This window comes from Zosterops lateralis (genome assembly GCF_965231275.1).
Source record: "Zosterops lateralis genome assembly, chromosome: 8".
Taxonomy (NCBI): domain Eukaryota; kingdom Metazoa; phylum Chordata; class Aves; order Passeriformes; family Zosteropidae; genus Zosterops; species Zosterops lateralis.
Window position 1 is genome coordinate 15,486,076 of NC_139768.1, and position 13,263 is coordinate 15,499,338.

General features: G+C 58.0%; 2 protein-coding genes across 11 annotated transcripts in view; one reads left to right on the forward strand and one right to left on the reverse strand.

Moving 5' to 3' along the window:
* The first annotated feature begins 154 nt into the window (after nucleotides 1–154).
* Nucleotides 155–1,136, forward strand: MRPL43 (mitochondrial ribosomal protein L43). The gene is made up of 3 exons (XM_083866163.1): nucleotides 155–310; nucleotides 643–755; nucleotides 905–1,136. Exons 1-3 carry the CDS (start codon nucleotides 180–182, stop codon nucleotides 1,117–1,119), a joined length of 459 nt encoding a protein of 152 aa, XP_083722289.1. The 5' UTR covers nucleotides 155–179; the 3' UTR covers nucleotides 1,120–1,136.
* A 45-nt stretch (nucleotides 1,137–1,181) lies between these two features.
* The window catches only part of SEMA4G (semaphorin 4G), a 129,819-nt gene continuing 117,737 nt past the window's right edge, over nucleotides 1,182–13,263 (reverse strand). For 3 of the 10 annotated variants that reach the window (XM_083866154.1, XM_083866155.1, XM_083866151.1), the window contains exons 3-17: nucleotides 9,661–9,889; nucleotides 8,348–8,496; nucleotides 7,726–7,788; nucleotides 7,547–7,645; nucleotides 6,287–6,380; nucleotides 5,941–6,054; nucleotides 5,604–5,770; nucleotides 5,286–5,455; nucleotides 4,979–5,123; nucleotides 4,679–4,901; nucleotides 4,477–4,592; nucleotides 4,010–4,161; nucleotides 3,743–3,804; nucleotides 2,061–3,661; nucleotides 1,182–1,978 (exon numbers count right to left, since the gene is read on the reverse strand). In XM_083866154.1, coding sequence (XP_083722280.1) covers nucleotides 2,805–3,661; nucleotides 3,743–3,804; nucleotides 4,010–4,161; nucleotides 4,477–4,592; nucleotides 4,679–4,901; nucleotides 4,979–5,123; nucleotides 5,286–5,455; nucleotides 5,604–5,770; nucleotides 5,941–6,054; nucleotides 6,287–6,380; nucleotides 7,547–7,645; nucleotides 7,726–7,788; nucleotides 8,348–8,496; nucleotides 9,661–9,775 — 2,526 coding nt within the window. In that variant the 5' untranslated portion in view covers nucleotides 9,776–9,889 and the 3' untranslated portion in view covers nucleotides 1,182–1,978; nucleotides 2,061–2,804. Of the gene's footprint in view, nucleotides 1,979–2,060; nucleotides 3,662–3,742; nucleotides 3,805–4,009; nucleotides 4,162–4,476; nucleotides 4,593–4,678; nucleotides 4,902–4,978; nucleotides 5,124–5,285; nucleotides 5,456–5,603; nucleotides 5,771–5,940; nucleotides 6,055–6,286; nucleotides 6,381–7,546; nucleotides 7,646–7,725; nucleotides 7,789–8,347; nucleotides 8,497–9,660; nucleotides 9,890–10,988; nucleotides 11,097–12,696; nucleotides 12,999–13,263 lie in introns of those variants that run through there. The other 7 variants (XM_083866156.1, XM_083866160.1, XM_083866158.1 and 4 more) reach the window with 7 other exon arrangements.

Consider the following 13,263-nt stretch of genomic DNA (forward strand, 5'->3'; position numbering starts at 1 on the left):
GCCCCGGCGCCCGCCCGCCCGGCATGGGCGGCTGTCCCCGGCCCCGGCCCCGCCGAGCCGCTCAGGGGGCGGCCCCCACGTGGGTCCGCACGGACACCGCCATGGCCGGGCCCGCTCCCGGCGCGTCACTTCCCGTCCCGCCCCTGCCGCGGCTTCCGGCTCCGGGTGAGCGCGGAGCCATGACGGGCCGCGGGTCGCCCAGCCGGTTCCTGACTGCCGTGCTGCACAACGGCGTGGGCCGCTACGTGCGGCAGCTCCAGCGCCTGCAGCTCCTCTTCAGCCCCACCGCGGCCGACGCCCGCGGCGCCAGGTACCGCCGGGGGCACCGCCCGACTGCCGGGGATGGGGCGGGGGGAGCCTGGGGACCCCTTAACTGGCCGGCCGGGTCCTCCCCTGGGCCTGTCAGCGTGGGGAGGGGACGGTGCTGCTGCCCCTGGTCGCCCGGCAGCGGCGGGGTGGGACCTCCACCCTCCTGCGAGACGGGGCAGGGGCCGGGAGGCGGCACCGGGGGCTTCACCCCAAATTCTGCGCCATGACCCTCCCGCGGGCCCGGCACGGGCGGACGGTGACCCTGGTCTGGTGCTATGGCGATCCGTCCCTTCTCTGGGCCGGCTGGGGCTGAGGGTCCCCTCTGGCCCCCAGGCAGTTCGTGGAGGAGGCGGCACAGGACTTCGCCCGGCAGCACCCCGATGTCGTCCTCTACGTGAGCCCCCGCTCGGGCCCGGGCCCGGCCCCGGTGCTGCGGGCCGAGTACTGTGAGTGCTGGCGGTTTGGGGAGGGGACGGGGGGCTCCCTGCCCTGCCCCGGCCCGGTACTATCTCTGCCCGGTGCCGGGGCAGCTGCTGTGGGCTGGGGGAGCTGCAGAGTGGGGGGAGCCCGGCCTGACCCCCTCGCTCTGCTGCAGTGAACGGGGCGGTGCGGGAGGAGCTCATTGCCAGCAAGACCAGCGAGGAGATCCTGCAGCTGGCTACCAAGATGGCCAACCAGTCTGGCCTGGACATCGTCCGCATCCGCAAGCCCTTCCACACTGACAACCCCAGTGTCCAGGGCCAGTGGCACCCCCTCACCAACAAACCCTCCATCCTCACCATCCAGGGCCCACGCCTGCAGCCCAAATAAATCCTCCTCCACCTCCACGTCTTGGCATCCATTTCTACAGCCTTTAGAGGGACACTGGTACATCATGTCCAGACAGAGCCATTTTTATTGCTGGGGGAACGTGGAGCTGTGCATGAGGAGTGCCAGACATAGAGTGATGCCCCTCCTTGGGGGAATGCAGGTGGTCCTTGGGGGTGGCTCACGCCCCCTTCTTGCAGCAAAAACAAGGGCTGGGGCAGGGTGGCAGAGTGTGCAACTCTTGCCTTTTCCTGCTAAGCCTCACTCTCCTGGAATAGGAGGCCTGAGCTGTAGTTCATGAGGGACCCTGGAGGTTGTCACTCATCTCCTGTTTCCCATGCAGGGCTAAGCCCTTGGCCATGTCCTGATCATGGAGGTACGAGCAAGGAACATGGGGGAGGGGACATGGACCCCCGCAGGTCTGTTCCTCCCCAGCTTCTCCAGTGTCTACACACTGTCCCCTGGAGCATGAGATGCTTTTGTCACCCCCATCTCTCAGGTTCCCCCAGGAGGTGGCAGAAGCACAGAAACAGTTAGAAGGTTTTAGGGACCATGGCTGCTTCTGGAAAGTGCTATGAAGAGGAGAAGGCTCCAGAGGAAGGCAGGCCCTTATCCAAAGTTCTTCTTCCTCATCGTGCAAGGACATTTCCCTGCCCATGGGTGACAGGGCTGTGCCTGTACCCCAGTTCACCAACAGCACTGCACAGGAGGGCAGAAACACATTGTGCTTGAAGCCACAGGGGCACTGCAGACATCAGGGGCATGTGGATGGTGTGCAGGTCCCTTGTCACACTGTAGGGCAGGGTAGTGGCTGCCAGTCCTGCTCCGGTGCATCTTGCTGCCTGCTGCTGCATCCAGTGCCCTGGGGAAAGGGAGAAGAGCCCTGTCAAGGTTGGAGGCCCTGGGGATGCCACTTCCCCAGAGCGCCCAGCCCCATATTTCACCTGTGGCTTCTTCACAGTGGGCAAATGCCACTTTCACCAGCTGCTCCAGTGTATTCAGGACATCAGCTCCTTGTCCAATCTCTTGTCCTTCGCCAAACCATCCTCTCCCAGAGAGGAAATCCTGAGGGGGCAGACGTGGAACAGCGGGCAGGGGCTGGAATCCACTGAGACCATCCCTCAGAATGTGAGATGTGTCCAGGGCCTCTCTCCTGCCTGAGGGCCAGCAACTGGGGAAATCACACCAGACCTACATCGGGAAGGGATCCTGTGCCCTATGAGTGGCACAGGCACAGTATGTCAGCCCTAACCCCCCCTCTATGCTCTTCACCCACCTCTCAGCAGCTATCCAGCTCCTGTGTGCCAAGGGATGCCCAGCAGGGCGGGCCAAGTCCACACATCCACAAGAGCGTCTCTCCCATGTCTGGATGAACAGACAAAACCTCTCCCTCCCCATGGTGTCCACTTTCAGCCAGGTGCCAGCTCCTGTCTCCAGCTCGTGGCCACCATCAGTGAGTTTTTATACATAAATAGAGCTCCAAATTTAAATAGATACTTTTTCCTTTTTTTCTGTACAGCAAGTTCTCAAAAGTGTTTGAAAAGCCAAAAAAGTGGCTGAGCCTGGGCACGGCCCAGCTCTGCCATCCAGGAGGTAGTTTTGCCTGAGTCTTGTAACACTTCGACAAAGAGTGAGACAAGGGCTGGAGGGGAGGAGGGTCCCAGTGGCAGGACCCCCCTCCCCAGCCCCTACACGGAGCTCTCGTCCAGCTTTTCCACCAGTTGCGTGTGTTTTCGCTTCTCCAGGATTTTGCTGAGCTCCTCGGTGAAGGATGCACTGTAGAGTGGGGAGGCCAGTGGCTCCTCCTGCTGCTGCAGCAACATGTAGCTGTTGCCATTCATCTTGCGGAGGACATTGGGCAGAGCCCCCACACCATTGGTGAGCTCGGCTGGCAGCGGGGGTGGCACTGGGGGCATGGCAGCCGGCATCTCCTTGACTGGGGACGTGACAGCTGTGGGTGCCTCGCCAGGGATGATCCGCAGGCAGCCATCGGGGTAGGTGAGCTCTTCCTCCTCCTCCTCCCGGTGGCCCTTGCGCAGGCAGTTGGCCGACACGGTCTGCAGCTCCACGCTGGCTGGCCGTGGCTCCCCTAGCACGTACTTGCCCTTGCGCTTCTCCAGGCAGGACATGTACAGGAGGATTATGCTGAGCACGGTGCAGAGCACCACCAAGGTGACGATGGCAGAGATGTAAGCCACCTTCATGTCGTTGGTCGCCTGGCTGGCAGCGTGGGGTGACGGGACAGCTGTAGGGATGCGGGGTAGCTCGGGCAGCACGGTGAGGCTGTAGGTAGCCAGCAGTGTCCGGAGACCCTGCTCCTCCCCGTAGCAGCGGTACTCGCCGCTGTGCTGGGGCAGCGTGTCCGTCACTAGCAGCCCATCCACCCCCACGCGCAGCCGGTCCTGCCCCGTGCCCAGCACTTCACTGCCGTTCAGCAGCCACACAGCTCGGGCCAGGTTGGAGCGCTGGTCGCAGGGCAGCAGCACATCGTCCCCCTGCAGCACCGTCCGGTTCTTCCACAGCAGGGAGCCTGCGGGGACACGCACTGCCTTACACCTCTCCCAGCCATTCTAAGCCATGCTGGACACCAGCATCCCCGTGGTCCCGAGAGGCAGCAGAGACTCACCCCGTCCAGAGCTGCTCCGGCATCCCTTGTTGCCGCTTTGAATGTCCTGCACCAGCCCTGTGCTGCAAGGCATAGGGGGCTCAGCCATACAGCCTCAGCTGAGCCCACCCTTATGGGGGTCATGGCCACCGGGAGACCCCTGTCAGATGCCAGACCTTTGGGGTTGGCTCTGGGGTGACTGTGCCACGGAGTGACATGAAACAGCATGGGATAGGGCAAGTGGAAGGTTCATGGGGACCCATCTAGGGACAGGCAACCCATCCCTACCTGTCTGTGGTGGTGATGGTACGGCATGCCCTGCCATCCCAGGCACAGTAGGGGTCCCGGGCGAGGATACAGTCATAGCAGGAGGTGTACCTGGCACAGGAGGCCAGGGGCACCTGCACGATCCCACTGGCTGCCCCCACGTACAGGCTCCTCTGAGGAGGAAAGGGCTGGCTCAGTATGGATCTGACATGGTCCTGCTGGGCTCTGGAGTGCCCAGAGATTCCCCCACCGCCCCACAGCACAGCTCTCCCTTCATGGATGTGCATGAGAAGGACCCCCAGCTCCCAGTCAGTGCTGATGGCCAGGCTGGTCCATTTCCTCAGGCTACCCTCCTGCGCTCCAGCACATATCCTGAGCTGGGCTGACCCAGTAGTCATAACCCCCCAACTCTCTAAACAGCGCAATCGCAGCTTCACAGCACAAGCATGCCCTGTGTGTGGTCTGCCTCTACTTGTTCCACCCCTCACCTGGATGTGGGAGATCACCAGGCTCTCCACAGGCTGCAGGTCCCTGAACACCTGCACCTCCTCCACAATGTGGATGCCAGAGTTCACCACCACAGCCTTGTGGATCCAGCCATCCCCTGGAGAGCAGAGCAGGGGATTCAGGAGGGAATGTGAAGTGTGTCCTTTGGCCAGCAGAGGCCTGTCAAACTCATCTGACACTCACCTGTCCCCATGAAGAGCACATCATAGGAGCGGCCATCCAGAGCCCGCACCCTGTCTACAGCCAGCTGGCTGTATGCCACGTTCTTCTTCACCAGGAGTGGCTCCCCACCAGCTGGCTTCACCTCCTCAAACATGAGCGGGTGCAGCTTGACAAAGTCCAGGACACTGTTAGGCAGGTCCTGTGAGGAGTTGTAGCCCTTCCTGCGGGAGTGGTCCGTGATGCACTGCCCAGGGGAAACAGGGGTCAGAGAGGAAGGCGGCTGCCCCGTGCTCCCCCTGCTCTGCACTCCTAGGCACTCACGGAGCCGGGCCGGGGCTCGGGCACTGCACCGTCGTAGCGGGACCATTTGCGAGCCCAGTCCTGGTACTCCATGTAGGGGCCCTCGAAGGCACGCTGCACCGCCGAGATGTTGTAGCGGCACACGGCTGAGGCTTCCATGGTCCTCCTGAGGAGCAGAACTTCACCTAAGCCTGGGCAGATACATGGGTGCTCCCAACCAATGCACCACCAGGTGCTCAGCACCTGCCTGCACATCCCCCCGAGTATCTCTGGTTCCCCAGTGCTGCAGGCTTTTAGCCCTAATCATTTTGGCCGCTGTCCCACTCACCACTGTGCTGAGAGTGTGAAGGCAGCATAGAAGACAGTGCTGGTCCAGCCGCCCCCATCCAGGCTGCAGACACTGCGCAGCACCTCGTAGTAGGGGATGTAGCAGACCAGGCGTGCCTTCATGAAGGACGTCCACTTGCGCTGCAGGATCTTCTTCCCTCCCACATCACTCTGGGAGGGTGCAGAGAGCATTTCTACACAGGCTGGACAGGTGTTCATTCCCCTCTGCCTGTGCCTCAGTCTTCCCACAGGCAGAGGCATGCTGCCCCTGCACCAACAGGAGCAGTGCTTGGCTCCCTGTGGCTGGGGATACGCCTACCTTGCAGACACGGGCCACCCGGGCCACTCGGGCCACCTGACTCTTGTCAAAGAAGGATGTGGTCTCCTCTCCTGCCCGCTCCATGAAGAAGTAGTAGATTTTGTCATCATCACCCACAGGGCTGTCCTTGCTCTCCCGGACCAGCACAGAGGTCACAAACTCAGCATCTGGAGACCAACATAAAATGGGGAATCCCTCCCTGCCTTAGTTCCTTCTCAGAAAACCACACAGGACTCCAGAGCCACCCTCCATGTCTGCTCCACACTCTCCAGGGCAATGCACAGTGTCCCACAGCCCATGATCTCAACCACATGATGGGGGGACAGGGACATCTCACCATTCAGCCAGTGCAGCGGGGACTCCTCTGTTTTCAGTGGCCGCTGGTGCAAGTTTCTCCGAATGTCAGGGAGGCTCCGGAACTCATAACGTGTTGCTGTGTACAAGCCTCCATCTGTGCAGGACAGGTGCCCATCAGCATGGCCCTGCAGCCTGAGGACAGCACCACAGGCCACCAGCATGCCCATGCCCCAGGCAGATGAGTGAGGGGAGGACCAAGTCCTGATTTGCTAAGGCCTCTGCATGTGAAACCCACCCAGCTGGCACCCCCTGGAGGGGTGTTGGGGATGGGGCCATGGTCAGTGACGTCCCACATGTCCCCACCACCCTGGAAAGGTGCTGCTTACCTACAATGAGGCCAGTGTAGCCACGGGCAGGGTCATATGGGCACTTCTCCTTGCCTTCCTCAAAGTGAGATGGCAACACAAACCTGTTGGCATCCTTGAGGGGAACAGGAAATCAGCTTAGACAGGAGGGGACAGATCCACTTTACCTGCCAGGCTCAGGCTCTCTGCAAAAGCTGCTAGCAGGGACAAAATGATGCCCACAGCCATGCCCCTGTCCAAGTAAGACAAAGCCCCCTGGCACCCTCTAGCTGCTCAGAAACCATACAGCCAGCCAGAGCCCCTGGCCAAGAGTGGGTAGAGGGCTCTGGGAGGAAGGGGAGTCCAGCTGGACATTGCGTGGGTACTGGGCAGGAGCCAACCAAGGCAGGCAATATTCCCAGACAGTGCCTGGTTGGCAGATGTTGCTCATCCAGCCTGGGGTCCCCCCAAATGCCATCCATGTCATGTCAGGAGTTACTTTCTTTGGGGTTTGCAGTTCAAAGCATGTCAAATAATGACGGAGCCCTTCCAGCTTGGCAGCTCCTCCACCCAATTTCCAGTGTGTGCAATGGCCAAACCGGACCAGCAGCACAGCCATGGGAACAGGCACAGACTCTCCAGGGCTCCCTGGCCACATTGCAGACATGGTCCCAGAGCCCCTTTGCCCCCCAGCTCAGGAAGGGAGGTGGATGAATGGCAATTGAGTCTTCCTTAACTCAAGGAGGTACTGAAAGAGGGTCAAAGTCCCACTGCCATTAAAACAAGGCTGCTCTTGGACACTGCCATGAGTCACAGCCATGTGGGGACTCAGACTGGCACAGGAAATCCCTGGGGAGGGGCTGCGAGTCAGTCCTGCCCCTGTCACCTTTCCCTGGACATGCATACCACCTGCCATCAGCCACTGCAGCCTCTTCTCTGGGAAGGGATTCTGCAACTGCAGGCACAGGAGACCAGGTCCAGGGCTAGTGCATCCCATCCTGCTGAGCCCATGTGTCCCCCATGGCACTGATCCAATCCCAACACTCTTGCTTGGGGTCAGAGTCCAACCCCAGTCACAGGGTGGGGATTTACAGCATCTGTATCATGGTGGCCACATCCTCAAACCTACTCACCCCAGCCTGGGAGTCACTCACCCCTACCATGAGCCAAGGAGGGGCAGGGACAGCGATAGAAAGGGAGTGGAGCTCTGGGTTGAGATGATGGGAGAGGAGAGCGGCTGCACCTCACTGGGGTGACAGAGTGTCAGGGGACAGGTGGCAGCTGTGGGTGGGCTGTACTCACGATGGCAGCGCAGAGCGGGTGGAAGGCGTAGGTCCCACAGGCGTAGAGGTGGGTGCTGTTCAGCCGTTGCAGGAACCGCACGTGGTTGAAGCACTCAGTCTGCGGAGGGCAAGCACAGGTGTTACAACTCAGGAAAAGCGGGGGCAGCCCCTCCCTGGCACTCACCCAGCAGGCTCTACCTTGTTGTTTTTGCCCTTCTGCAGGCAGTCCATCTGCTTCTCCGGGGAGGCTTCCCAGTGGATCTGCAAGGGGAAGAGAGACTGCTATTGCATGACCCCCATCGCTGCATGGTCCCCCAATCACTGCAAGCTCCAGTCTTCATCAGAGCCATCAGAGATGATAAAATCCTTATATATTTAGGGAGAGACGGTTGCTCAGAGCACAAGATGGCACCCTGCAGACATCCCACCAGCCTGGGACAAAAGTGGTCCCACACCCCAACCAGTGGGCAGACATCCCAGAGCACTGCAAGAGCCTGGAGGACTTGGGGATATCCTTTCCTGGGGGAGCAAAAGAGTGTGATTCCCTCCCTGCCACTCATTCTGCTGGGAAGTCTCTGAAGCAGGCAGCTCTGAGCTTGGGGATGTCTCCCACTGCTGTCCCCATGCTGCCTGGCTGGAGGAAAGGACCAGGCGTCCACAGGGGACCTGGGGACAGACTTGGAGACATCACCTCCAGGCAAGACCTGAGACAATAAGGGGAAGGTTGAGCAGGGGTAGAGTGGCCACGATTTTTTCGGGGATTGGGTGGCGTGGGACAGGAGAGGACAACCAGCTGGCAGCAGGCAGCGGCCAGGCTCACCGTGTGGTGGGAGCCATCAGCCACGTCACTGGAGTTGAGGGCGAAGATTGCTCCCCTGGCGCCCACGTAGAGGATGCCCTGGTCGTCCTCCAGCAGCAGGGTGCTGTAGTTGAGGGTGTGTGCCTTGAAGCGCCGGACTCCTGACAGCTCTGCAAAGGAAACAGGGGGCTGAGGGGGACCCCGGGGCAGGCACAGCGCGAGCCACTGGGAAAAGACAAGAGAATGGAGCTGGAAGTGGGTGGGATGGCACTCACTGAGGTTATCAGGCAGACAGTGCTGGGCAGCAGTTACAGCAGGAGGAAAGGAAGAGAGGTTTGGTAAAAGGCAAAAGGCACTAACTGGGCTCAGGCTCACAGAGGAAATTTCTCTCCACTAATTAAAGCACAGCTCAGGGGTGAGAGCTACAATGTCTGTGCTGGGCACAGACCTGCCATGTTGTTTGGGAAACTGCTGAAGAAAGCAGAAACATGCCAGCAGTGACCCTGGCTCTGAGCTGAGCCCAACCAGCCCAAAGGGAAGGATAAAAAAAACCTGAACCAAAACTGTCATACAAGGGGAGTGATTCTGCAGTGACACTGAGTGCTCCTGCCCACCAAGCCAATGAAACCATCCAGTTTTGGGTGCTGAGAAGTGTGAGGTAGGACTCAGCCCTGGCCAGAGGGACCAGCAGGAAGTGAAAATTCTGTGAGGCTTGGGACCCTGTAGGCAGCTGGAAAAGGAATGATTCCCTGTCTTTCTCATAAAAGAGTCATCGCCTGGAGAGAAAAGGGCACCCCAGCTGCTAATGAAACTCTCCCACCACCAGTTGCTGAGTTGAGCCTCACTAATGAGGTCAATGATGCCATGGGGATCCCCAAGGGACAATGACACTGCTGGGCTCACTGACATCACAGAGGTTGGAGGTCAAGAGCCAGTGGCAATTAGAGAAAATCACGGAAGAAAGTTTCCTGCTGACTATTTGGGCCATGAGATCCCAGCCCAGGTGCAATGCCTAGCTCAGGACACCCTCCAAGAGTTTCTGGGCAGGGCCAGGGGTTGGTCAGGGCTGGTTCCCTGTACATCCTTGTCCCTCTCTGGATTTTGAGGAGATGAATTTCCCATGGTCACTTCTTTGGGGCACCCAGTACCACACAGCCGTGTGGGCTCTGATTTCTGGAGCCCAGGGAATTAGAGGCCCCCATGTAGCCACCCTCCCACGCTGAGCGCCCTGTTCCAGGGGAGCGGCAAACACTAGATGCAGTCACAATGCACAAAGGCCAGTGCCAGCAAATTCCCAAACCTCACTACCACCACCAGGACCTGCACCCCCTTACCATCAAAGGTGACTGTTATCCTGGGGGTGGCATCCAGGTCGGTGGTGTGACGGTAGCCCATGGCTGCCGCTGCCATGAAGAGAGTTGTCAGGAGATGTGCCGGACCTCCACTCATCTTCCTGCTCTCTGGGCCAGGGCAGCTGCCTCAGCCGCTGCCACCGGGCCGGCACAGCCGATCCTTGGCACAGGCTCTCCAGCTCTCTGGGACAGGGCTGGCCACCAAACCCTCCTGAAACACAAAGCACTGGGTCAGACACTCCTGCTGTCCCAGCAGCTCTCAAGCAGGCAGGCTTGGAAAGAGCCAGCTGCATACACTCATGGATGCTTGACCCAGCACATCCTCAGACCAGGGATGGCTTCTGGGAAAAACAAACCCTCGTTTGCTAAAGGGGAAACTAAGGCATAGCACAAGGCATGGAGCCTGCAGCCATCATGAAGGATGGGAGGGGAGTTTGAGCACATTGACCTTCTGCAGCATTCCCCTGGGTCAGCAACCATTCTGTCACAGCAGGGAGTTGCTTGCTGAGTGCTTGGGTCAGCTCCTTGGAGGTACATTTTCCTCCAAGTCTTCTCTGGGTTCATCCCTCATTCACTCCCAACCTTTTGCTCCAGCAGATCCCCCTGACTGAAGGATATGTTTCAGCAGAGCCAGCTGATCCCTCACTGCATTTCACACACAAAAAGCAGACACATTTTTCCCTCAATAGCAGAGAAAGGGGCTCAGGGCCAAGCCTCTTTGTGGGTCTCTTGGCACACTGGGGTACCCCAAGACCCACTCCCCAGAGTGGCTGCAGCAGGAATGGCAACAGTGAGGGTCCTGGGAAGCCCAGGGTCTTCTCTCCTTCCCAAAAGCCCAGCTGACCATGTCCTGCTGTGCAAGATACTTGCTCCCAGTTTTGCCCCCCCTGAAATGATGAGACTCCAGAAGACTGAGGCATTGGGAAGATGCTTCAGACATGCAGGGACATAAGGTGAAGGAAAATCCATACAGGAACTGCTTGGAATTTTCAGCAAGTCTTTTCAAGCAGAAACAATCTTTACCCTCAGTGTTTTTCCACCAGATTTCAGTTTCTCCTTCATCCCAAGTTGCCTTGAAGCTCCACATCTACTTTCATGCATTCAATCCCTCACAAATAACCCCTACCTCTCCCAGTTGCACTGAGCAAAGCCACTAGCTCATCTTGCAGGCATTAAGGAGGAAAAAGATGACTGGGTATCTCTGAGCGAGAGAGCACCCTGTAAGTAACCAGCACCCTATGTATTTGCTTAGAGGTTTATAAATATATATATACATCCACACACACATATATATATATAAAAACAAATACCTGGCCCTTTAGAGAAGCTGCTCAAACATGCTCACTGCAGACGATTTCCCTGAAGCAATGAGTCCCAGGAAGAGGGGAGGTAAAACCAAAGTGAAAAGGGCTTTGAGGCTGAAAAGGAGAAGTGAGGAACTGGATGTGGAATCAGCCACAATGCTGAAACTTACATCAAAGTGCTGGTTCCTTCAAGGGCTCTCACACCTGCACTGGCTGCTGCCCAGAGCATTCCAGGAATGAGGCAGATGGGAAATGTATCTCCCCTCTGCCCCACTGTTCCCCAGGCTCCAGACCAGCACAGAGCACCCAAGAGCATCTAACCCTGGGTGCAGGCAGGCTGCTGCATGCAGGGCTAAGCTCCTTGGGGAGCAGATCCCAGAGCAGGCTCGCTGCATGTTACTCCTGTTTCCAGGACAAGCTCTGTACAGACATAGGGTCTGCCCATGATTGACAGCACAGCAATGCAAGCCAGGTGAGTGCAGATGGACATCAAGAAGAATTTGCTTTGGTGGCACCATGCCTAGCACGAGCCAAATCTACCAAGCTTTGGCAAAGCAAGTGGTGGGATCACACCTGGAGCACCAAAGCACCACGGCCAGCCCTATGCTGACAGCTCTCCATCCCACCAGTGAGACCAGGGCCACTCTGGAAGTTACAGGGACCCTTCCCCAAGCCTCTGCATGGGGACAAGAGTCTGTAATCATGCACAAGACACAGGAGCTCCTGCATCTTGGATGGGAAAGCAAAGTGGAGGAGAAACCTCCTTACGACAAGGCAAACAATGATTTCTCATAAATGAGTAACAGCTCTGCATGCTGCTGGGCGTCCTCACCTTATCTCCCCTGCACAAACAAGTCCTGAACTTTGCCTGCTGCTTGGCTCCCGATGTGCCGGGGACTGGAGCCGGGCAGGGCAGCAGGGATGGTGTTTATCACAGCACCGGCACAGTGCTGCGAGCCAGCCCCAGCTAACATTTAACCATCATACACACCGAGCCAGTACAGGGGGATAACAAAAATAAATTAAGCTGGGAGGTTGTGCAGGATTCCTGGCTGGGCAGGGGGGAGCGGTCTCCCATGCTTTTAGGGCTGGGCTCTTCTGCTTTTTCCAGGGAACCAGTGACACCCATTTCCAAAGGCTCCTTTGCCCGAGATCAGATGTAACTTTGTCCTAAAGAACATTTAATCAGTTACGCTGTAAGAGCCAGTTAATATTTTACTCAATGATCAGAGCTGTTCCAAGCTTCCTTATTTTTTTTTTATCTTCTAGTTTTTATTTTTCATACCTAGGGTGGGGGAGAAAAAGCAAGAAGGAACTGAAACAATCCTTGGCTCCCCTCAGGTCAATATCCTGGTCTGCAGTCACACCAAACACCCCCAAACCCATCAGTTCTCCCTTGTCAAGGTGGAAGTTCTAAGCTCAGGGTGAAGCCGAGGGCTCAGGCAAGAAGCAGAGGAGGTCTTGATCTGTAGGACCTACCACTAGGGCTGGGGGCAGATGAATTACACAAGTCCAGCACTTCAACGAGAAATGGAAAAAAGCTGGGAATGGAAACGCTGCAGAGTTTTCCCTGAGGGAGGGAAACACAAAGGGGGAGAGGAAGAGGCTGAAAAGCGACAGTAGCTCAAATAAAACTAAGAGTTTAAGAGAAAAACTTCCCAGAAAAGTCCACCCCATCCCCAGGAGTGAGCTCCCAAGTCCCTTGGCACCTCACCTACTTCCCAGCACAGAGGGGGCCGACATAGGACCTGATATTCCAGTTTCAGTTCCCATGCTGACCGGCAACGCTGAAGAAGCAGGTGGTGGGTGCAGGACCCAGACACAGGGGTGACGGACACCCTGAGAGGGGCAAAGTCAGGAACCAGCTGTTCTACTCACAACGTTTAACATTCACACAGGCAAAAGTCCACCCTCCTACCACTGGTTATCAGTGCTCCTTCGTGCTTCAGCCACAGCTCCCAGCATGGAGCCAGACCCAGGTACCATCTCTCACTAGTGGGATGTGTTTGCTGGTCCCTGGGGAGGGAGGAAAGCAGTGGGGCAGCAGAGGCGTGCAGGCGTGGGTGAGCCGCAGGGGAGCCAGCGAGCCCTGGTCAGGTCTGACTGGGTTTACTGGGTCACGACGGAAGCTGTGTGAGCATGACTGTGCCGGCCTCAGCCTCCCACCAGCAGCCAGCCAGCACAGCACAGCACACCCAAACGGGCTGGCCCAGTCAGCACCTCCTTAAAATCCCCATGACCAGCGTCTCTGGAGGAGCAAAAAGCTTTTTGATGAGTGAAT

Coding starts and splice junctions, on each gene's coding strand:
- MRPL43 (XM_083866163.1), top strand. CDS start 180: ATGACGGGCCGCGGGTCGCCCAGCCGGTTCCTGACTGCCGTGCTGCAC. Junction 311..642: donor GCCGACGCCCGCGGCGCCAG/GTACCGCCGGGG, acceptor TCTGGCCCCCAG/GCAGTTCGTGGAGGAGGCGG. Junction 756..904: donor GGTGCTGCGGGCCGAGTACT/GTGAGTGCTGGC, acceptor GCTCTGCTGCAG/TGAACGGGGCGGTGCGGGAG.